Source organism: Cynocephalus volans, chromosome 16 (genome assembly GCF_027409185.1).
Source record: "Cynocephalus volans isolate mCynVol1 chromosome 16, mCynVol1.pri, whole genome shotgun sequence".
Classification (NCBI taxonomy): Eukaryota; Metazoa; Chordata; class Mammalia; order Dermoptera; family Cynocephalidae; genus Cynocephalus; species Cynocephalus volans.
This window is the reverse complement of record NC_084475.1, coordinates 7115978-7140709: the sequence shown is the minus strand read 5'-3', so window position 1 is coordinate 7140709 and position 24732 is coordinate 7115978. Positions and strand designations below refer to the sequence as shown.

General features: G+C 43.3%; 1 protein-coding gene across 2 annotated transcripts in view; it reads left to right on the top strand.

Moving 5' to 3' along the window:
- Positions 1 to 777: 777 nt before the first annotated feature.
- The window catches only part of MARCHF10 (membrane associated ring-CH-type finger 10), an 87447-nt gene continuing 63492 nt past the window's right edge, over positions 778 to 24732 (top strand). For both annotated transcript variants that reach the window (XM_063081361.1, XM_063081360.1), the window contains exons 1-2: positions 778 to 867; positions 10332 to 10451. In XM_063081361.1, the coding sequence (XP_062937431.1) occupies positions 778 to 867; positions 10332 to 10451 (210 nt within the window). The remainder of the gene's footprint in view (positions 868 to 10331; positions 10452 to 24732) is intronic.

Sequence of the window (24732 nt, the reverse complement as noted above, 5' to 3'; positions counted from 1 at the left end):
CTCCAGCTGCGTGGCCCCCGGGCCTCCTCTGCTCCTGCCTCTTCATGCCCTGGAGCCTCTGTACCTGCTGTCCTCTCTGTCCGAGAGGGTCTCTGTCCTACTTCTTGCCTAACTCACTCCTAATCAAACCCAGTGTCCCTTCCTGAGGAAAACCTTGCCTGACCCCTCCAGATCAGGTTATGCCTTCCCGTAATAACGCTCTCAAAAAAACCCATACTTCTGCTCCATAGCACTTATCACAGTTGGGGTTCAGTGGTTCAGTGTCAGCCTTCCACCCTAGAATGTAAACAACCCAAGAGCAGACACTGCATCTGTCTTGCTGGTTACTGCCCCAGCGCCTAGCACAGTGCCTGGGTTGGAATGGGGGGGCGGGGGGATAATTGCTGCATAAATGGAGGTTAGCAACCAGGGGCTTCTAACTTTGGTCATCGCTAACTTAGCTAGGTTCTCAGGTTTTCTTGTTATATTGTAGAACTGCTTCTGAATCAGGTGTCTGTCAATCTAATTCCCTGTGAATAACCAGGACAGGTTCACTGAAGCCAGCTGATCAAAGTGGCTACATTATTTATGCCTGGAACAGGAGGGCTATAAGGGCATTGACACCAACACAAGAAACCTTCAGTCTGAAAGGAGTATCGGTGCCTTTCAAAGAGCAGAGATTAGATTAATAAGAGAATAAAAGCAATTATACTAAAATAAATCCAAACAGCAAAGCAACAAAGGAGTCTGTCACAGCACATTTACTGTCTTTTACATGCAGGTCGAGGATTAAGAATCATGTTGCATGAAGCAAGGGACAGGCAGAAGTTCGTCTGTGATGTTCAATATCTGCGGGACATGCAGCATAAGGCGGACTCTGAATATCAGGTAACTGCAGAAAGCGAGGATTATCCTGTGCCTCCTCTTACAGTATTAGAGAGAATTCAGAATACAGTATCGGGATATAATAAGCAGCAACAGTTTTCTAAAATTCTGAATCCACCACTTACTAGCTGTGTGACCGCTGAAAGCCACTTCACCTCTCTAAGTCTCAGTTTCCTCATCTGCAAAATGGGGATAAAAACAGTACCCACCTCAGAATATTGTCATGAAAATGAAATGAGAGAAACATTTTTAATGTCTTTAGCACAGTGTTGGTCACACAGCCCTAGTGAAAAATGACATTAGGTCTTACATTTGACAAACCAAGTAAGAAGAAAGAAGACATTAAAGAGTTAACTGGGTCCATATAACTACCATTTATGAAATAACATGCCCTTCTGTTGTCTTCCCTGTTAGAAGAAAGCTCATTCTACAATAAACTAACTATTCCTCACCCTAGTTACAGTGTTTACATGCAAAAACGAAACAGGGAGCCTGAGGTATTGTGATGCAATTATCCTGAGCTGGCACAGGACAAACTTGCTAGACTGGGTTGTGGGATTCTGGGGGCAGTTAGAAAGTGTCACTCATCCCATTGGCCAGAGGTCAACCCTTGCCAATCAGGGAGGCATGTCCTCAGCCTCAGCTGAGCATTGAAAAGTGCTCCTTCCCTAAGGAAAACACAGACCTGCTGTTATCAGGTTTTTCTCTTTCTTGGCAATTTCAAATATAACCGAATCTCCTGGGTCACCAAGGAAACAAGACCTATCTCAGTAACCCGATTTCACCTGTCTAATATGGCTTTGCTTTGAGGCTGGAAATGCAGTCAGCAATTTCCTCCCACAACTTGCTGACCCTACTTTAAGAAGACTATAAAACTGGGGGAATTTCTGTAAAATAAATAAGAATGCAAACATCCAAACTTGTCACCCCGGGAGTCCGTCTCTTTTTTACAGAGATGCCTCTGCCACCCAGCTCATGTTTGGAAATGCTTGTTTGAAATTGTCTCCAGAACAGGTGCATAAGAAAAATCAATCATGTTATTTTATGGTCCCTGCTGAAAACAACCACACAGCTGTGGTGCTTGGAACCACTGCAGTTTGGTTTTCTAGTCTCAGTTGGGCTTTCAACACCACCTCTCCATTCAGCCAGTATTTATTAAGCACCTACTGTGTGTTGAACAAGGTCCCTACTCTCCCTGAGTTTTTATTCTAGGATTGAAAAGAAAACAACACACACAAGTAAATAACTGTGTGATACAGTTTCTGTTATTGACAAATACAATGAGAAAAATAAAACGGGAAATGGGGATGGGAGGGATGTTCCTTTAGACAGGCAGGGAAAGCCTCTGAGGAAGTGGCAATTGGCAGTGCAGGGGAGTAATGAGCAAGAGCCCACCCATGTTGCAAACAGAAGAAGAGCAAGTGCAAAGGGCCTGGGGCAGGAACTAGCCTGGAGCATTAGAGGAAACAAAAGAAGGCCCCCAGTGGCTGAAATACAGTAACCAAGGGAAAATGTGGAACGTGATGAGGTCGAAGAGGCAGATGGGGCCAGATCATGTTGGCTCTCACAGGACAGAGCTTGGCATCTAGGTTTCACTCTTATCACAATGAGAATTACTGGATGGTTTGAAGCCGGGGAGGGGTATCACCTGATTTACATTTGTTAAAGGTTACTCTGGCAACCGTGTAGGGAAAGGACAGGAAGGGGCAAGAGGAAAAGCAAACAATCTAGTAGGGAAACTATGATAGAGATTTAGAAGAGAGATTATGGTGACTTGAACCGGGTGGTAGGGGTGGAGGTGGTGAGAAGTGGCCCGACCCAGGAAACCGACGCAGAACAGACATCTTGCTGATAGATGGACAGGGGGTGAGGGAAGGAAGGGAAGGTAGGATGACCCCCTTCAGCACATCTCCTTGTCCATCATCTCCCTCTGCTACCATCACGATTTTAAACCTTTCCACTCTTCTCAAACCTCCAACCCCCGCACTTTCAACCAAGAACTTCCCCTCTCGTTTCACATACGAATCAAAACAAAGAATCCAAGACCAGCAGGTGAGAACCCAGTCGCCCTCCACCCCTTCCCCTCCAGGCTGCACACCCACCCAGCCAGCCCCCAAGTCTTGGGGGGACGAGGTGACCCTCTTCCTGCTGGTCCCAGCCTGAGATCTGGGCTCCAGCCCCTCCTGCCCATGGAAATCTTGTCTATGTCTTCGACATTTCCCTTCTTATTGGTTCAGTCTACAAACGTGCTGAAGTCTCTCCTATCGTAGAACAGGAGAATAAAGCTTTCTGTGGTGGACCTGTGTCCTTCTCCAGCACAGCTTTGCCTCCTTCCCGTCTCGTCCCAGATGTCCCCAGCCAGCCAGCTACATTTCTGTCTCCACTTTCTGCCCTCGCATTTATTCCCTAACCCGCTGCAGCCTGGCCATCGCCTCCCTCCCTGCCCCTTGAAACTCTTCCCACTAAGGTCAGTAGCCAAATTCAATGGGCGCCTTGTCGGTCTGTTTTCTGAAGCTTTGTCCACATTTGCCACGGGTCCTCTTTTCTTCCTGAAGCGTTATTCCTTCTGTTTTCTGACATCACACCCTCCTGATCTTCCTCCTGTTTCTCTCACTTTTTTTTTTCCCTTAGTCTCTTCTTCTCCTGCTCTGCAAATGCTAATTTCCCCAGGGTTCCATCCTCAGCCCAATTTTCTCCTAATTCACAAGGTTTCTGTGACTCATCACATCCCCTCCTAGGGTTTTAACCATCACTTGATGCTAATGACTTGTAATTCTGAGTCTCCCCAAAGTGTCAGAATCATATGCACACCTGCTCGTTGGCTTTTTCCATCTGAATGTTGCATAGGTGCCTCAAATCCAACCTGTCCACGGTTGCATTCCACATGGCCATCCCCCTGCCACCCCACCCATGATCTAAGCCTGTTCTGACTCCTGCCACTCTGTCCTCCCCTACATCCCAGTTACCAAGTTACCGTGTCCTGCCAAGTTCACCCAAGAGCTCGTGAACTTGTTCCTTCCTTTTTATCCTGTTGCCACCTCCAAGGGTCCAACCTCCATAATTTCTCTCCAGGACTATTACAATATCCTTATAAATGGTCTCTTTGCCTCTAGTCTGGTCATCCTTCAGACTGTTTTCTTGAAATCTATCTAAAATGTAAATTTGACTATGCCGTTGGGATACATGACAGCCTCCAGTTGTTTGCCCCCACTTAGCAGCAGGTCCAAGACCCACGAACCTTAGAAGACCAGCCTAAACCTTAGCCACTTCTCTAACCTCTTCTTCCCCCTTCTTTACTTTATTCTCTTGACAAGGACGGTGAGGATCATAGTTTTAAATTAGAACTAAAGAGAACCTCTGTTCTCACATAGTAGTCTTTTTAAAAAACTGCTTTACTGAGTTATAATTTACATATCATAAAATTCAATCTGCGTTAAGCATAGGATTGATGACTTTCAGTAAATATACCAAGTTTGCAGCCAAAACCATTACCCAGTTTTAGAACATTTCCATCACCCCGGTGCCACAGCACCCTTTCTGTACCTCTTGCAGAGAGCTTGCAAAATGGTACCGCAATTGTCTTTTGTGTGACTTCCTCTCAAACTGGACCACAGCTTCCTAGGGGCAGGGGCTGAGTCTGTCTCTTCTACATTGAACCGAATGCCTCATCATTCGTGAAAGCTGTTATTACTTAACTCAAACACCAGCTCTGTTTATCAGACTTAGATCCAGCTGACTTGTGACTATTCCTAAAGGTCAAATCCACCCTCATTGAGCATTTTTAAAACTACTCACCACAAGACCTGCAAAAATTAAATATGGTTGTCTTTAAGATGTTCTGACTATTGTTGAAGGAAGTATATAGTGACCCACAGTAACTACTTTGAAGGAACAGTGATGATTTTTTGATCTATCCTTTGCCTTCTTCCATAAAGGATTTGATGTTGCGGTTTGAAGAATCATTGCATGACTTCAGTGCAATAACGCAGTCCACATATGGCCTATGTGTATTTAGATAATTTCCTAAGGTAGACTTTGTGTTTGGTGGATATTGCTACTCTGGATCATCGATGAGCTTGGACAGTTACTTCTTGCGGAAATCCCAGCTTTCACTCGCCATGCAGTGACTTGCTTGGGACACCAGGGATTCCCCATTCCAGGGTGTACAGATAGTGTAATACCTAATAACTAGGTATGACTCCCCAGTCATATACATTTGCTGCATATTCCTTCCTGGGCTTGACTTGCCTTCAGTGCACTGGCTCAACTTGAAGCCCTTAGAAACCTCCCGTGAAAACTGTTCCTGCTACATCCTAAAATACACTCAGGGTGGGAATGCACCCAATTGTCAGTGCCTTTACAGGTCTGTGCTAGCGGCGAGAGAGGAGGAATAAACCCACCCTGAGCTATTTTGATACTACTCTTTTCAGTGGTTGGGTGGGACCCTTTTGAGAAAACAAGAGGAAATAAACATCTGTTTGGCATATTACATGCTATTTCAGAATCCGGTAACTAGTGTATAATTATATACCATTTCAGAATTTGGCTCTATTTCTTCAAGGGTGCTCATGCTGCATAGCTTTCTTTTCTTTCGGTCAAATGTGTTTATGTAACTGGAGGCAGAATTTAGCCATTAATGTCCACTGGAAAGCTGGAGGGAAAGACTACGCTTGGCATTTCAGAACAATTTTCTATAATCTATTAAATGTGTTCAACTTGGTTTCATTTCATGTCACTTATTCATCTTGATTCTTTCAAGTACAGATCAAACAACTAAACATGGCGATATAAATTTGTTCAAGGACATGATAGGTGACTTTATGCCAGGTGGCGAGGGTTTGAGGTTGTCCACTCGGGGAGCCGGAACGGGGATATAGTCATGTGTCACTTAATGACATGGACACGTTGTAAGAAATACATCTTTAGGCAATTTTGTCATCATGCAAACACCACAGAGTGCACTTACACAAACCTAGATGGTACAACCTACTACACACCTAGGCTGTATGGTTTAGCCTGTGGCTCCTAGACTACACACCTGTACAGCGTGCTACTGTGCTGAATACTGTAGGCAACAGAAGTATATTTGTACCTAAACATATCTAAATAGAGAAAAGGTACAGTAACAATATGGCATAAAAGATAAAAACGGTACACCTATATAGGACACTTACCATAAATGGAGCACACAGGACTGCGCATTGCTCTGGATGAGTCAGCGAGTGAGCGGTGAGTACGCGTGAAGGCCTAGGACATTACTGTAGTCTTTGTAAACACTATACATTTAGCCTACACTAAATTTACTAAAAAGTAAAGTAATTTGTGATGGCTATGATCACTAGGCAATAGGAATGTTTCAGCTCCGTTATAGTCTTATGTGGCCACTGTCATATAGGCAGTCATCATTGACCAACATGTAGTTATGTGGCACAGGACTGTCACGCAGCTTTCCTTCCCACAGGAGTTGGGGGAGGATATTCTTCCCAGCTGACCTTTGAGGTGTGTGTTGTTCCACTGTTCACTGCCGAAATGGGAAGATAACCTGGCTTGAAGGGAATATCATGTCAAACTGTTTTGATGCCTTTGACCGCTTAACCTCTTAAAACCAATGAACTTTAATAATGTCACCAATGACAATGAAAACCCCAAACTCTGGGTTATGCATATTAGATCATCAGAACAACAACAGAAAAGAGCCAGCTGAAGGCATTGGCAACTCCCAGTTGTCAAAATGTTTACAGAGTTAGCATAACAGACACCATTATGAATGTCACGTCAGGTTGTGGTGATGATGGTTTTTATACCAGAACTAGAAGGCTGGGAAGTGTTCCTGTGGCACCAGAAGCCCAGATGGTGACTAGAGGGGACAGACTGATAATAAAAGAAACAAAAGAAACTTCGAGCACAACTGTGGAAGAAAAAGCGGTTTACAGTGTGACCCTGAGTGGCTGGGATCAGACGCTTCTCAGTGGGCTGGCTGGGGGAACTGACGGGCTTAAACAAACCTCTACTTACAGGGCGGAAAAACAAGGATGAACCTCAGGCCTAGACAGAAAGACTCTTCTTCCCTGGCCAAGATCAGAGTCATATGCCTTGGCAAAGGCTGACTTTAGAAATAGAAGTTAACCAGGAAATGGGATTGAAAAGAGCAATTAAAAGCCTGATGATGATGAAGATGATGATGGGGGAGGGGTTTACTGAGCACTCACCAGGGGCCAGTCTCTCTGCTAACGTTGTCAACAGCCCCCTCGTGCTCCCCTCCTGACAAACTCGCAGCATGGGGACAGGCAAGCCAAGAATCAATGGAGTTAGTCAGCGTGCCCAAGGTCACGATGCTAGAAAGTAGCAGAGCTGGGTTTCGTGTTTACCACTATTGGGTTACAGTGAGTCATAAAACCCACGTCACCCCCACGGGCATGAATCCACATTCTGCGCCTCCACCCGCAGGGGTAGCTTCTGCACAGAAGGCGGCCTGACTGCATGTGCTGGAGTCGGGGACGCCAGAGGAGCCGTGCAGGAGGAAGCCCCACTCTTTCCAGAAGGAAAAAATAAGAAGTTACCCGAGGCCTTCAATTTCAAGACTGCCCTCAGCCAGTTTTGCCACATGATCAGAAACTTATTTAGAGCCATCTAAATCCTGACACGTGGAATCAAAAGGGGAATCTTTTAAAATTCCAGGGTCAGGGGAGCCACTGGCAGTTGCGAATGACAAACCCATTCCTTCTCCCTGACCCATGGATCTTTCCCTCCTCTGCCCAGTCACTTCAGGACCCCCAAAGTAGAAACATTACCATCATCAACATGACAAAAAATCATTTTTTTTTTTCACATTTACAAATACAAAAAAGCTAGTCCTTGGGAGAAGTGTGGCTGGGTTCTTGCTGTTTCTAGGACTGGAAGTCTGGACTTGGCTCTGTCCCTGCGTTTCTCCTCAGCAAAGCTATAATAACTTTGAGAGGATTCATGTTTAATTTCACAGAAAGAGTGCTTGGCTGTATCAAGATAAAAATTAGAAGTACCTACCTTGCCACTGGTTTGTTCTCTTGCTCCTTTGTGAGAGAAGGGACAAGGAACCAGAGGGAAAACATTTTTTTCAACATTGCAAACCAGGGCCGAGCCCGTGGCGCACTCAGTAGAGTGCTGCACTGGGAGCGCAGCGACGCTCCCGCCGCGGGTTCGGATCCTACATAGGAATGACCGGTGCACTCACTGGCTGAGTGCCGGTCACGAAAAAGACAAAATAAATAAATAAAAATAAACTTAACAAAAAAAAAAAAGAAAAAAAAAAAAAAAAAAAAAACATTGCAAACCAATCCCTTCCTCCTCCCCTTTTGGTAAAGAAATATTTAAGTCGTGTGCATTCTTGGAGAGAATTTTCAAAAAATACTCAGCCCACAAGAATTCTGTTCAGCCCACAAAATCTGCCTTGGTTCTGCGTGCTTTTGCTAACGCTGCCTCCTCCTCTTGCAGCCCATCAACATGTTCTTCTTTCGCCTTTAGTACCAGCAGGTTAGCAACGTCGACATCTGCCACTTTAGGAGTCAATGCTCTATGCGGGGCTCTTCCCACTTTAGGAGTCAATGCTCTATGCGGGGCTCTTCCCAAACAGGAGCTCCGATCTGAAGTCGTTGTAAAAGGAATAGAAAAAGAGGCACTTCGCTGAACTTCATTAATCTCTCCAGCCGATTCCCTTTAGGATTATCTTGGTTTATTTATTATATGGTGGATGTTTGTTTAAGTTGCCGTCTAGCATTCTTTGGGTTTTGTTGTTTAAATTATTAAAACTAACGCTACCCAGTATTTATTACGATGACTTACTATCAGTGTGGCCTAGATTTTGAAAATAAAATTAACTGTGGGACTGGAAAAAAAACAAACCAATCATTTTGGAGTGTCCTTCCTTTCCAAGGAAGGCAGGTGAAACTGCATCTTTCTCCTGGGAGTCCAGGACTCCGCTTGCTGCAGGTGACCATCTGGCTGCTGTGGACGAGCTCGGAGGCCAGGGTGTCACCTGCAATTCAGTTGTGAAGCACAGTGTGACTAACTGTTCCCAATTCCGAGTGGTAAATATTTTGTTAGTATCAGGTCATTTCTATTCTTAAACTTGTAGCATAATGTTAGGCTTTCCCCGTGGCGTGTAATTCTGGTAAGTCCTATTACATCGTGGAAGGAGATGCTTTTTCTAATGGGGAAAAATGCCGAAGGAATCTTTCCTTTCTCAAGCCAGCCAGGAAAGAGCAGATGTCAGGCCTAGTTGGAAACAACATCATTGGTCTTTACAGCAAATTTCTTTACTATAATAGTGGATAATTTGGCCCTGGCAGGGCAAAGGTGAATTGGCTTACTGGATCTACAAGTATAGAAACTGCTCTAAGAGGTTTTACTATTTTGGAGTATTTTAAAAATCAATTGAGGGAGTGGAGATGGTGGTGGGGAGAAGTGGTGGACTAACGGGTACAAAACTACCCCAAGTGAATCATAGTGCAGTATATGCATGTATTGAAACAACACACTGTACCCCACAAATATGTACAAGTAAATGTTAAAACAAAATTAAAAAGTAAAAAAAAAAATCAGTTGAAATCCCCTTAGCACACTGATATCCTTGGGTTTGTTTAGTCCTAGCAATGGAGGAGAAATAGTACTAGATTTTCTTCTAATTTAGTTAAGAAAAATGGGGAAATTATTTTTGTTGGTTATTTTATCTTGATTATTTTGCATTGAGGGATTGATATTTGCCTCCAAAGCAAAAGTGCAATTCAACTAACATTAAATGTTAGATGCTGGGGAATTCAAAAGATAAAAGGTTGTCTAGGGTTCTCACTGATCAGCAGGAGAAATGGGTTCAGAAACAAAAAAACTAGCTACAATAGGAAAAAATGTATGAGTCAAGCTGTGTATAAAGGAGCAATTGATTCAGCCTGGGGAAGAGCATTGAGTCAGGGAACACTAAAGAGAAGCTGGGCCGTGTGAGCTGCTTCTTAGTAGATCAGCAGGTTTTGCCAAGAGAACATTGTATGGAGGATATTCCAAGTAGAGGGAACAGAATGTGCTAAAGCTCTGACACACGACAATTCTTGTCCTGTAATCAGGGTGTAATCCAAGGGGACAGAGTAGAGTGGAGGTGGTAAGCGGGAGGAGCTGGGAGAATGAGATTGGAAAGAGGAGTGAATAGGGTGTAGCAGGTACTACTGTCCTTGAGAAGGCAACTGTCAGCTAAATTCCTGACGAAATGCCTCTTAGTATGTTCATGGTTTTAATTTATTAAATCAGTGACTAGTATTTCTGACCTGGCATTTTGGGCAAAGAGAAGAAAGAGTGATACCTGGTCTTTAAACTTGACGACAGGCATATGATAAACATGTGGGGTTGTATATCGTTTATTTCACGCCCCTCACAATTGGAATTAAGCATAAGGTCACCAAAGCTAGTCGTAGACCTAAAACAAACATTTTTTGGTTTTCCAGGCTTGTTTGAGACGACAGGAATACAGAAGAGACCCAAATGAGAAGAAACGAGACCCATTTGAGGGGCAAGAGACAAACTTTGAGAGATCCCGGTTTTCAAGCGGGTCATCTTCCAAACAGGTATGGCGAATTCTGGGAGGTGTTCTGCTGCTGCTGCCGTGTGTGTGTGTGTGTGTGTGTGTGTGTGTGTGTGTGTGTGTGTGTGTGTGTGTGTGTGTGTGTGTGTGTTTTAGGAAAAAGCCAATTCAAAAAAGGAGATGTTGCAGAATCCTAAAGGTCAGGGCAGGAAGAGGCAGGGGCAGGAGCCCAGGCCCAGGCCAGGAGCTCCTATCCTGGACACCGCCCTTGCCACTCCTTGTCTGGCTTTCCCACTTCACCTTTTTTCTTCTTTCCTGTAGACAGAGTGCATGGTGTAGATGGTCTACTAGACACTAGATCAGAAATGCTGTAACTCTTTGATTTTAAGAGTTGGAGGCACTGGGCCTTCTCAAGCACAGCATCATCTGTGTGGCTTATGGCCTAACCCATTGCATTGCTGAATCTAGTTTTCATTTTAAATGAAGGAGGAGAGTAACATGCAGTAATAACTACATCATGTAATAACTGGCAATTGTTCGAATATTTCTGTGTAGGATCACAACAAAAAATACTAAGAGCCATGCAATATTATAGCAATAAGATGATAGTAACAATAGCAGTAGTAGTAGTTACCATTATTTGAGTACTGCAACATTCCAGGCACTGTGCAAAACACCTTATACATATCAGTTTATTTAATTCTCATAAATGAATGGATCTACATCTATCTATCTATTGCCTATCTATGTATTATATATTTGTCCCCATTTTATAAATGGGAAAACTGGGCCTTAGAGAAATTAAGCAACTCTACCTAAGATTTCATAGCCGGTCTGTGGTGGAGTAGAGGTTCCAGTCCAGGCAGTCTGACCCCAGAGAAGGGGGTCTGAACCACCGAGTTATATGATCATATTTCATGTTTAAGGTCATACCTGTCTAAGAATTTTACTTACCTTATGTTAGAGCTAAATACCGCAAGCTGCATTCAACGCTGGTTGTTAGCATGGTGAATTGATTTAAAATGAGTAATATGCCTTTTATGAATTCTTATTTAATATTTTATGCCTGAAATATGTTCCAGAGGAGGGACTCTTTTTCCTATCAGTGGTGTGGATCCCTGAGATAGATCCTGGATACCTGATATCAATCAAGTTCTTGCTGAGATTTCTTTAATCTAGGATGTTCATACTGCGGTTATTTAAATGTTCAAAGAACACCTTAAAAACATCCATGATTGATGTTTATGGATGTAGCTGTATCCCTGGGAGAGCTATATACTCCCTGTTAAAGAATATAAAATCACACGATAAGATATTCCACCTAGAGTCTGCAAGTGAAAGAGACTCTCTCACAATATTGGCAGCACCAAAGAGAACATGTTGCCTGGATCTTTTCCTGTTAGTCAAGGACTAAATATAATGCCTGCCGCTGATTAAACTTAGGGAGTGAGATTAATCCAAAAATTAAATCTAGTTTGGCTAGAACAACACATTTTTAGCATTAAGATAAATTCCCACATTTTTACACTTAGAAACAAAAATCAAGGATAGATGAAAAAAATGTAATTAAAGTCCAATAGTAGCATGCAGCCATCTTCCTAGATTGGAATTACTAGACAAGTGGGCAGCTGGGTTCTTCTGTTTTTATGTGGAGACTCATGTGCCTAGTCACAGCCATTCTGTGGCGACATTCATGCATTTGGGATATTCAGGACGTGAAGTTTTATGTTCCTCTCCACAACTGGGGGGACAAGCTGGTGTCAGACTCCTATAGTTTTCTTCTTCCTGCTATAAAAGTTATTCGTTCTTTAAATCATCATTTCGAAACACTCAGACCATTACCCAAAAAAACATGGTTGTACGTATAAAAGTAATTATGTGAAATAGCTTCTATAATCACAGGTTTAAGAAATAACTTTATTAATTTTATTAACATGTAATTGTTTATAGTACATAAGATATCATAATTTGGGGCAGAGGCTTTATTGAAACATAACTGGATATCAACAGATTATATGAATCTCATTTTCCAACTCAATTTTATTATTTACTTATACCCAACACAAAATAAAGACAAAAATATGCAGTAAAAGGCATAAAACTGGCAATTTCTACCCTGAAGAACAAACACAGGATTTTTCATGTTTGCACTATATCACTGCTGTGCTTTGAATGTCCCCCCAAGTTCATGTTGAAACTTAACCCCCAGTATGAAGGTGGAAGGTGGGACCTTTAAGAAGTGACTGGATTACGAGGTCTGTGCCCTCATGAATGGATTGATCCATTCACGGAGTAATGGGTTGATGGCTTAAAGGGATGTCATGGGTGTGATTCTGAGGGCTTTATAAGGACAGCAAGTGAGAAGGTTAGCTCTGTTGCGCAGGCTATTCTGGACATGTGACTCCCTGTTTTGCTGTAAAGTCAACACCAAGAAGAAGACCCTCACCAGGTGTGGTCCCTGGACCTTGGACTTCCCAGCCTCCAGGTTGCAAGAAATAAATCTTATTTATTTATAAATGACCCATCTTCAGGTATTCTCTTATAAGCAACAAAAACGGACTAATAGAGTCACTGTACCTCTGCGTGTCAGAGAACATGAAACATTGCTTCCATGATGTCACTTTTTTCCAGATAGTGATACATATCCCAAGGGTTTGGCCTTTGATTATACAAATGCCTTCAAGGCCCCATCTTCTCTATCAAGATGAGTGACAAAATCAGAATTTTCCACAGTGAACTCACCTCTGCATTACAGATACCTTTGGGAGGATACTGGATGATTTGCCTCTGGACACAAAAGCAGAGGAAGTGTTATCGGACGCAGATCCAGCCTCTTGGTCTATCCATGAAAAGAAAAATCTTTTCACAAGACCAGCGAAAGGGAAGGAAGAGAGGGACAGAGAAATGGAGCACAATAGGGGCTTTATTACCAAGCGAAGACACATGCGAAGGAAGTGCGCAGGGGTCTCCACCAGAGACACACACACCCCCACCTCTCTCTCCATCCTGCATCCCAAAAGCCCCTTGGCAATCCTCTGCCCCTTTTGTTCCTCCTTGTGTGCAGGTGCCCCGGTGTAGCATGCTGATTGGTTGGGTGGTTAAGCTTTTGCCAGTGCATTGTGAGTCCATTAACTGCCAGGTACAGAGGCAGACAGTGCCCATCAGTCTGACTATTTATGAGCAGCCTCCCTGGGGCTTGTTCCTATTCTATTCCTGCCTCACAAGGACAGGGTGAGAAGAAATGTCACCCTCTACAGCCATCTGACCCGTGTGCTCATAATGTCCAACGTGCCTGGCTCGATCCTCCGACTTTTGCTTGGTATGAATGAAGCCAGAGATCCCTTCTGAGACTCAAACCAGATTGAGGAACTCTCAGCCTCCAGGATCATGGGTTGGTTTGGAGATTCCCCTCCCAGGTTTGGACCTCTACCCAAATTTCTATCGAAATCTGGTTATTCTTAATCCTTCAGAGTCTGGGGCTGCCCTGCTGTATCTTGAATCCTGAGGGGATGCGGAGCTCATTAGACCTCTTTCCACAGGGTCCCCAATGCCAGGGAGGTCTTGGAGCTAGTCTCCCGGAGGAGGCTGTCAGTGAGAGAGCTGGCATCTCCCAAAGGAGAACCCAGGCCAGATGGATCCAATTTCCAGAGCTCAATGTGTTGAATATCACATGAGGCACCTGAGTTGCAAAAGATCCTCAGTCGATCAGAAGGAGTTAGGAGAAAGACCCAGCTCAGTGAGGTGGTGTAAACGCAGTCAGAGCCCTCCTCCCTAGGTGGAAGTTCCCCGAGTAATTTCCTGCTAGAGATCGCTGTGGCTGAAAACTCTGAGTGACGTTTTGCCTCCGATTTGGGAAGTCAGGTTCATTCTCTGATTGAGTGGCTAGTATGAAAGTGAATTGCTTAATCCACGGAAACTTTTCCAATGCCCAGCCACTATGGGAAGCATGCTGCTACCAAATTTTGACACTTGTATTGCAATCTTCATCACTTTGTTCATTTCTTAATTTAGACTCAAATTGCCACAATTCTGACGAGCCTGGGACAAGTGAGGCATTTGCCATCGAGTAATGGCTCCAGTGTCAAGCTGTCATTTCCAGACACCTGCCTAGGAGTGGGCAGATCCCCCAAACCCACAGTTCACCTGGTGGCTGCTCCATCGAGGCACGCGACCTCCTGGCTACAACCAGTGGCTCTCACTGCTGGTTATGCAGAGTTTGTATTTAATCTAAATTCAAGATGAAGCAAAACCTATCAAGCCTGTGCTGAGATGTTCTTTGAAGTGTTCTCTCCTGAATTCATTTAAGTTAGTGCTTGGCATAGTCGAGAGCCTTTATGGAGGGCCAGCTCTGCCCCTCGTTATGGTGTGAATTCAGGCAAACCACTTTACTTTTAAAGCACTTCAATTTCCCATCAAGGAGATATTTATTATTATGTTTATCTCGTGGGATCATGGTGAGGACGAGAGAGACTCTTAAGTGACATAGTAACATGAGATTCCATTATAAACAGCCTTGGTGTCCAGCTGTACTTGCAAATGATGCTCCAACAGGAATCAGTGGAGGAGCAGGTTCTGGGCCTTCGAGAATACCTTTTTTTTTGCCTCAGCCCAGTCCCAGGCACATTTCTAAAAGCCAACCTAGTGTAGCAACTTAATTTTAGACCCTTTTCAGAGTTACATGCAACCTGGTGAACAGTTTAATCAGATTAGAATTTAACAGGGAAATAAACAGTGGCTCCGCATAACCAACTAGAAATTGGATAATTTAGCAGATCCAAAAGCAAAGCAATTCTCCATGTAAGGAGAAAGCAGCGCCCTTCCTTCCCAGGCACTGGGAGACAGCTGCTGGCCTGGAGGAGCCTCCTGTGACTGACAGGGGAGCCTCCTGTGACTGACAGGGGCACCAGGATATTTTGTCCTCTCAAATCTTCACAGAGGACAGGAGCCCTGATTTCCCTATAGGAGATGATGAAAATGATTAATTAGCCCAGGATAAGGGGGCAGCGAGCTTATGAAGAGACACATCATGGGCCCTTCTCATCTTCCAAGATGCTGTATCCTTGCTGGGAGGGACACTGTTCCAAATGCACAAACCGCAAGGACTGAGGACACGTTGTCAGTGCATTTACTTCATTGGGAAGAAAGGTAGAGATCAGCTCTCAGTTTTTCAAGAGCACCGTTTGCTCTGCTAATAAGAGTAGGATTATTATCCTTTTGCCGTCAGCAGTGGAGCAACTAAATATTTAGATTCCAGGTCATGAGGACTCAACATTACATAGGAAGGAGGCGTGGGCAGTTAACCTGATACCAAGAAGCAGCTGGCTGTGCCCCAGGCCTGGCTCTGTGATGTTTACATCAGTGAAGTCACCTGAACCTCCCAGCAAGCAAAGTAAACTTCAGGAGGAAGGCTGTTACCCAACATAAACATTGTAATTGTTGTGTCCATGAGAATCTACACAAACTGTGGAGATTAAAATTTAAAAAAGAAAAGAAAAGAAAAACCTCTTCAAGTAATCTGCAGTGGCTTAAAAAGTCAGGATGTCCATCCATACATAAGGCCAGCAAAGGTCTAGAACTGTGCAATTCAATAATACAGCAGCCACTAGCCACATGTGACTGTTTAACTTGACATTTACATTAATTAAAATTAAATTTAAATTTTAGTTTCTCAGTTGCACTAGCTACATTTCACATGTGGTCAGTGGCTGCCATATTGGACCATGCAGATACAGAACATGTTCATCACTGTGGAGAGCTCTACGGGACAGCGCTGCTCCAGATTATGGTCAAGTTCAAAAATCAAAACAAAACAAGACCCCGTGAACCAGGAAGGAGTTTTGTTTCCCAGAAACTGGCCCTGCATAATCCGTGATACAGTGCTTTGCATACTGCAGCTCCGGCAGGTATTAGCTCCCCGATGACTCAGCTGTCCGTGAAGGCTGGCTCAGTTTGCATTTTGTGTTTTTCTACGACCTGGGTATATTTGCATGGCTCCTTTCATTACCTCTTTATTCATCCTATCCTGTCTGTGAAACCTTCAGCTTCTCCTCTTGCAAATGGCTCTTGGGGAGTTGTTCTCCCATTAATCTGTCAACGTCAACCCACTGACACCCTTAACAGTCATGAAAGCAGCCTTGGCTTAGGACATGGCATATGCGTTCCGTGAGTCATACTCTTAATTTTCTCTAACTTTTCTGCTTGTCCATTGTTGGATTCCTTGTGGGTCGGGCCTCCCTTCTTTCTGGCCCCAGGCCTGTGTGCTGATGAGGCAGGACACATGCACACACTGGTGGTTCTCACTGCCAAAGGGCCCCACCCTGGGAGGCTATGAGTCATCTCCAACACCTGGCAGGTGTTTGTCACACCGCCCTATTTACTGGAGCTCAGATCCTGCGCCCTGGAGGTGCACCTGAGTCATAATCCAGCTCTGCACACAGCATCTTCCGCAGAAGTGTACGTCACGGACGGAGAATGCACAGCCCACAGCCTGACAAGCGCAGATCTGTGGGAATTTTCCTTTGAGTTGTTTGCCATCTTAGCTGTCACTCTTTCACAGTGGCAGGTCCCACAAGCTCCTCAGACCCAAGATGCTCAGTGCATCATCATCTCCCCTCAAATTGGTTCCTCTTCCTGAATTTGTTATTTCTGCTTGAGCCAGAATTCTGGAAATGATCTTAGCCCCTCATCCCGTGGTCTGCTCCTCCTCACATTTCACAGTGATCAAACGTGGAAGCCCGACTGTCTTATCGCCGCTCTCTTGAGTCTGTCTACCACCACCTCCCTGTCTTTTTTTGTCCAGATATTGCAGGAGTCATTTGCTTAGTCGCTTTTTCTTTACCTCACCCCTTCCAGGCAGTCTTCCAGGCTGCATAAGAATGATCCCTCTGGAAGCAAATTGGATCATGACATGCATTTATTTAAAATTCTTCAGTGGTTCTCTATTGTCCTTAGGATCAAGTTCAAATGCCTTATCAAAGTACTCAAGGCCCCGTTGCCCTGGCCCCTGCAAACCTCCCCAGCTCCTCTGACGAACGTTTGTGTATCCTCCACTCGGAGGGCAACCCTTCCACTTCTCCTGGGGGTCAGTTGACTTTGCTCTTTTCCCTCCTTTGTATTCTCAGAACACCCTCTGGGATCAAGTCACCATGGGGTCCATCTTCCTGTCTGCCTCCTTCCTTAGGCTGGGAGCTAGTCAACAGCAGGCACTGTTTATTGTATTTCGAATGCGTACCACATAATAGGAGCTCAATGCATATTTGATGGCTAACAGTTGTAAGAATGTTTTAGGAATATGCACCTATTGCAAGTCAGCCACATAGCCATAACCAGAATAGGAATCCTCACCCTAAGGGAAAGAAGAAAGGGGATAATGTTACTTGGAGTGGAGAATGTTCTATGACCTGGCTTGAAATTATTGAGAGGAGAGTGGTTTGGTGATGCTGCCAACCTGCAGTGGCCAGTTTGGGCTTCAGGATTAGTCAATTATGACCAACCATTTTGAAACCCCTGAACTGGTGGTGATTAGAGTAGCCAGCTAAATAGAGCGTTCTTTTCCTGATATTCTGCAAAGGGACAGATGGTTTCTTTAAAGCACTGGGTAAGTTCCTTTTATCATGGGTAGGCAAGAACGCAGACATGAGAACAGCGGGTTGCAGCTCTCAGTGGACAGAGGAAACTCAGAACAGCTCAAAGTTGACCCAGGACTCACTTGTGCTTTATAACAAAGGTCATCTTGTTGTGGTTGAACATTCTGCTAGACAACTCACCAGACTGAATCAGATATTTCTTTCATGATTAGGTTATAGATTAATTGGAATACTGGTGCGCAGGCGCCTCTATGGGCAAACCAGGGTGCTGGAGGTCTTCAACAGCATTAACAGAGCAAACGAATAATAACTGTATCTTGCTTTCTTTCCCTCCATTTCTGTGCTTTGTCTGAGTCCCACTAGATAATTTTAAAATAGGGCATGGCATTAAAATGGGGCAACTGTCACTTTAAATTGCGCCTCCTTCCAGAAAGTTGTCCTGCCTTTTTCAACAGATAAGCAAGACAGCCTCGTCCTTCCACCAGGGTGATTCTGCCATGTGGCCACATTGATACAAACCCCAATTGTTATCCCAGCTCAGTAAAATGGTTGGTGCCAAGAATTGGTGGCCTCTGACCCACAGAGATCCCTGTGTTAATTGGACTTAGCAGCTCAGAAATTGCATGAGAGGAAACTATAATAAAATGTCTCTTTTTTACTTTGCATGTAAAGCATTGATGTATTTCAGTTTATTACATTTTGTTAAAACTTCCTACTTTTAAAAAATGGTTGCAATCAATTTTTAAAAACAAAAAATGTGTTAAAAAACCATTTAAAATTCAGATATCAGAATTTAAATTTTTTTCCAATTGCAAGATAATATTATTTGGGTATATATCTGCATTTGAATGTATTTTATAACACAGAGAATTTCATCTTACAGCTGTTTTTTATTTTTTAACGCTTTATTCATTAAGAAATTATCAAACAATTATTTATCAATTAAAAATAAAGGAAAATTTTAAAAAATTTTGAAAGAAGAAAAGAAAGCATAGGAAATGTGCATCAGACCTCTTTTCAGAACTCCGCTCGCCCTCCTTGCCAGAGTGAAACCTGGCTCTTCCCTGAGGATGCTCCCCCCCCGAGCGCCCTCCAGGGGGCGCTGTTCATGTCCCTCCCACACACCTTCCTCGGATCAGGAGGGACGTGTCCTTGCTTCCCCGGGCTGCTCCCAGGCTTTATTGGAAACGCTGGTCCACTGAGGCTTGTGCTGCTTTACTTCACCACCCTCTAACCCTCGCCATCCCTGTTAGTCTCCTGGCCGCTCTCTCTTACTCGGTGAAGACTGACAGGTAGTTTAGTGTCTGATCTCCCACCACATCCTTGATGACTTCAGCATCTACCTGGATAACCCAGCCATGCCCTGGCTTCTCAGTTCCTGACATATCACAAGTGCCCTCCTCTGTCCCACTCTGCCTCCCCCACTCCCAGTGACACATCCCGGGCCATGTCATCACCCAGAAAGACTCTCTCTCCAAAACCACTAGATCATCGCAGGTCTCCAGGCCTCCCAACCCTGCTGCTGGATTACTTCTACCACAACACTTCTCCCAGCTCTTGGGAACCTCTGGTCCATTGGTTCCTCTCCCTTTGCCCCATGATGGCTTCCTCTGTACTGACGTTTCCTTCCTAAGCAGCTTTCCTGACGTGCTTGACCTTTTTAGTAATTCCCTTGCCCTTTTGTCTTTCTTCACACCTGTCTGGTGAAATCCCTCCCATCCATAGTCTCTGGGCCCACAGCCAGGCCACTGGCTACCGTTGCAGAAAAATCACCCAACTTTGAAAAATGGAGCCTCTGGAAGGTCACCGTCACCAACCTCCTGGAATTCCTCAGTGCTGCCCAGCATCTCTAGTCAACTCTCTTCCAGATCAAACCTTCTTCCTTTTCCCCAATCTTCAGTCCCTCCTCTCTTCCACCTCACACCACGATGGTCCTCAGATGGAAACTTCCTCAGTTTACTGCTGTCCCACCCACCACCCCACATTCCCACCCATTCCCAACCGCTCCACCTGTGCTCAGATCCCACCCTCTGGCTCCTCTCAGGACCCGTGGTCCATCCCTTCCCTGCCTATGTCTCCAACTCAGGTCCAGAGCCTTCCCATCAGCATTTAATCACGATCTAAGGTCTGTCACCAAGAAAAAGAGAAGAGAACAGCTCTTCCTTATCCCACATCCCCTCCACTAATTCCTGCTTCACAGCCAAAGTTCTCAAAAGAATTATTTACACCGACTGACTCCATTTCCCCACCTCCTACTCACTCCTCAGCCCACTGCAATCTGGCTTCCGCGCTCGTCATTCCACAGAAACGGCTCTTCGTCAAATGACTTCCACGTCTCTGAGGCAGCAGGTGTCTTTCTGTCCTCCCTGCACTTGACCTCACGGCAGCTTTGACGCACCACCTCCCTGAGATCCTGCAAAGCCACCTTCTCCTCCCGCTTTCCTCCTTGGTCTGCGGAGGCGCGTCCTCATTCCCCACCCCTCATCCTGCTCCACCTGGGCTCTTCTCACACTAAACCTGGGGGCTTTATCCTATTTTTTGTGCCACAAACCTTTTTGGCCACATGGTGAACTCTCTAGATCTTTCTCAGAATAATATTTTCAAATGCATAAGTGAAGATACACAGGCTTTCAAAGGAATCCTCTTTTATTCAAATAGTCATCAAAATATTTTTAGAAACTTGTGATTCAGTAATATATGAGCTTCTTTCTTAACACATTAAATAACAAGTGATGGGTGTAAAGGGTATTTTGAGACATCTGCAACAAATCTAATAAGATGTGAAAATATCCGTGGTTTCTTTTGGTGACAAAATCACAGGTCCTGCTAATACTACTGTGGCTTGTTGCCTGCATTCATAAATGAAAGACATGCTTAGATTTCAGTTAGAGGTTAGTGGAAATAAAGATGTGACATTTTTTCCCATCCAAGTTCATGCGCCGACCCCCAAAAGTTATGCTCTGTAGATTCTCCTTAAGTATCTCATGAACAATTTAACTGCCCATGACTCCCAAACGTGCATTTCCAACCCACACCTTGGCTTTGACCTCCAGATCTGAATATCCAGCATTTTTCTCACTATCTCTACTTGGATGTCTCGACAGAAACCTCGCCCTCAACAGGTCCAATGCTAAAGTTCCCCGCTCGGCCCTTCATTCTTCCTTTTGTGCATCATCATCAGAATCTTGACATTCTCTCTCCATCTTCCTGACTCAATTCATCACCGAATCCTGTCAATTTGACTTCCCCAGTCTCTTATTAATCCATCTGTGTTATCCTCTCTGCCACCCTCTAGCTAAGTTACTGCAGAGGCTTCCTAACCAGCCCTCACCCTCCTGCTCCTGCTCCTGCTGCTGCCCTGGAATCCTGTTTTCTACACCACGGGTAGAGTGATACTGACAAGCGGAACTCGGTGCGCTTTATTTGCTTGCTTAAACCCCTTCCGTGGCATTCTGTGGCTCTTAGAATGAGGACCAAAACTCATCATGCAACCAGCAAGGTCCTGTGGGATCTGGCCCTGCTGACTGCTCTATGTCTCCTCCCCACTGGTTCCGTGTCCTCTTACGTGCCAGGCCACCTCCCGTTAGAGACTGTTAGAGGCTATTTCCTCTTCTTGTGACACTCACCCCGCCTCCCTACCATGCCTCAGATCTTAGCTGAGGTCATGCCCATCGGGAGATTTTCCCTGGCTGCCCCTTCCCCGACTAGATTTGAATCACTCCCGACCGTGCCCCACCCTATGTTCTTGTGGCTGCCCATACTTCTATTTTCTTTAAAATGATTCTTGCAACTTGACATTATTTGATAATTATTTGATTAAATGATCTACCTCCACACCTAGACGGTAAGCTCTGTAAGGGCAAGGCCTTTGTATACTCATTCCCTTATCCCCAGTGTACGCAGTTACCTTGACTTTTCCATGGAGGCTCCTTGTCAGCACAACTTTATGCTCCTAAGGCGCCAAGTGTAAGATAAGACGTATCTTTCAAAATTTATCTCACATTGACCTTCTTGTGTTGATCACCCATCTCTCATTGTTACCAGATGATACCATGAAGGGAACGATTTTTTATTCTGATGAAGTAAATGTTCATTGTGGACCATACAAAAGAAAACTAGCAGTGTTCTCACAAAGTACATAGTTCAACCCAGTCCTATATTGGCTATATTTCTGCTCCATTTCCCCCCAACATTTTACTATGAAACCTTCCAATCATATCGAAAAGTTGAAAGACTCATACAGTGGATATCCAGATGTTACCTGTTCGCTAGTGTCTACAAAGGTTGTATTTGCTTTATTACGTATCTATCCACCTCTCAATCCGTTGATACGTCTTGTGTTTTGATACATTTCAAAGTAACTTGCAGACATCGATACTCTACACCCCTAAACACCATTAACTACAGTTGACTATTTGTTAATGGCTTTTGTGTTTCTGATTATCCATCTTGTTTTTCAGTTTTTGTTTTGGAGGTAAAATGACTTGCAGGGAATTATACAAATTTTAAGAGTAATATTTGATGAGTTTTGACAAATGAATATACCCATGGGACCCAAATCCCCATCAAGTCTCCATCACCCTTGGCGTCCCCTCAAGCCCTTTCCCAGTCTTTTGCGCCCCAGCCCCTTTCGGAGGTAACCACTGTTCAGAGTGTTTTCACCACAGATTAGTTCTGCTTTTTCTTGTTCCATTTTTTAAAGACTGTTTTCTTTGAATTCAACTTTCTAAGTCATCTCAGACCCTTTTTAGAATAGGTAGAATATACATTTTTAAAATATGAGATAAATAAATGAAGCTGTGTAATAATTAATATTACATACACATTACACATTAAATTTATAATCTTCTCCCCAAATCACAAATTACTAAAAATATTTGGAAAAATTCTATAGAAACAGATATTCTCATATACATCTGGAAATGTAAATCGGTACAATATTTCTGGAGAACAATTTCGGAACAAAATATTTTAAGTCTTTGTAAGGCTTTTAATCTAGTAATGTAAATTTCCACTTTGAAGAACTTACAGAAGTAATTGAAGACATGCATAAATATATAACGATATTTATCACAGGAAAAAGTTGGAAGCAACCAACATGACCAACAAAAAGAATAAAAACATTCATACAAGGAAGAATATATCCTAAAGATCAAAAGAACTTCAAAGAAATAATAAACTTTATTTAATAGGTTTATTCTTAGAGTAATATTTGTATTGTAATTCTGAATTTATTTTATGTTTATCGTGGGGTAAAAAAATGAACAAATATATTAATATAATTAAGGAATAAGATTTTAAATATAAGAGAAAAGAGATACAAATATGAAATAAAAGAAGAAAAACCATGTAGTGTTAAATTTTAATTTCTATTGCTGTGAACTCACGGTTTTTTAAATACAAATTTCTAATTCATTCCATTGAAAGGACTTAGAAACAACGTCACTCAGTAGCAATGAACACACCTAGAACACAGATATTGGTTTCTAAATGCCATTCTCAACTAGAAGGAACCAGAGCTTCTTGGAGAAATCGTTGATTCCAGGTCTGAGGCAGGTAAAGGACAAGGTGAGACTCTGATGTTTTGTTGTACCAGAAAGCAAAGAAGTATTCAAAGACTTGGTCAAAAGCCAGCTTGAATGTACTGTCCCATTCACTATTTTTGGTGCAATTTCAGCATCAAAAACTTTGATGAGGTAATTGGATAAAATACATCCTTGAGCCCATAATGATAATAAATAAATAAATAAATCAGAGAAAAAGAGAAAGGGGGGAAGGAAAGCACTTCTTTAGAGCAGAATGCTAGCTAATAATTGGAGAAGTTATGCAGAATTAGAAAATCATCGTCTTGGTGTAATTATCAATTCAGGGAAGACACATCAAAAGATGCTAAAATCATTGGGTAAAATGTTGTTTAGGAATAGGCGGTTCAATCAACGTCAAAGAATCATCCCACAGACTGCCTACTTATTACAAAAGGAAAAAAAGTACCTTCACATTGGAGAAATCCAGCAGTCACCGCCTTACCCTAGGGATCACACACAGCATTACCAGTACTGGGACAATTTGCCAATGCTCCTACTGACATGATGTTATAAAGAGGGACACCACACTATGTATAAAATATTTGTTCCCAAAATGATTAAACTGAATTTTATTGTGAGGAAACAATCAAATTCAGAACATAGGACATTCTATGAGACAGCTAGCTATATTTCTTCAAAATGGTAAAAAATCATGAAAAAGCAAAAAAGGTCAGAAAATTGCTCTAGGTGAAAAGAGTATAGATGTAATCACCGGGTGCAGTAAGTCACCTTGACTGGCTCATCAATCCAAACACACAGCTAAAATGACATCTTGGGGACAACTGTGTTTTAATATGCTCTGTATATTAGATAATATTATGGAACTATTAGATTTTCTTAGGTAAAATAATGGCATTGTGGCTTTGTAGGAGAATGGCTAATTTGATAGGAGATGCGTGCCGAAGTATTTAGGGGTGAAGTATCTTGAAGTCTGGCAACTTCGAAATTGTTCAGAAAAAGAATATATAGAGAAAGAGATAAAGCAAATTGGCAAGATAAAGGATAATGGGTGTTATCTGTACTAATTTTCAACTTCTCTGTAGATTTGGAATTTTTCAAAATAAGGTTAGAAAAAAATTATAGAAAGGTATCTATTGCTGCAACACATTGTTAAGTGAAACAGTATGTATAGTACAATCCTATTTTTCTAAAA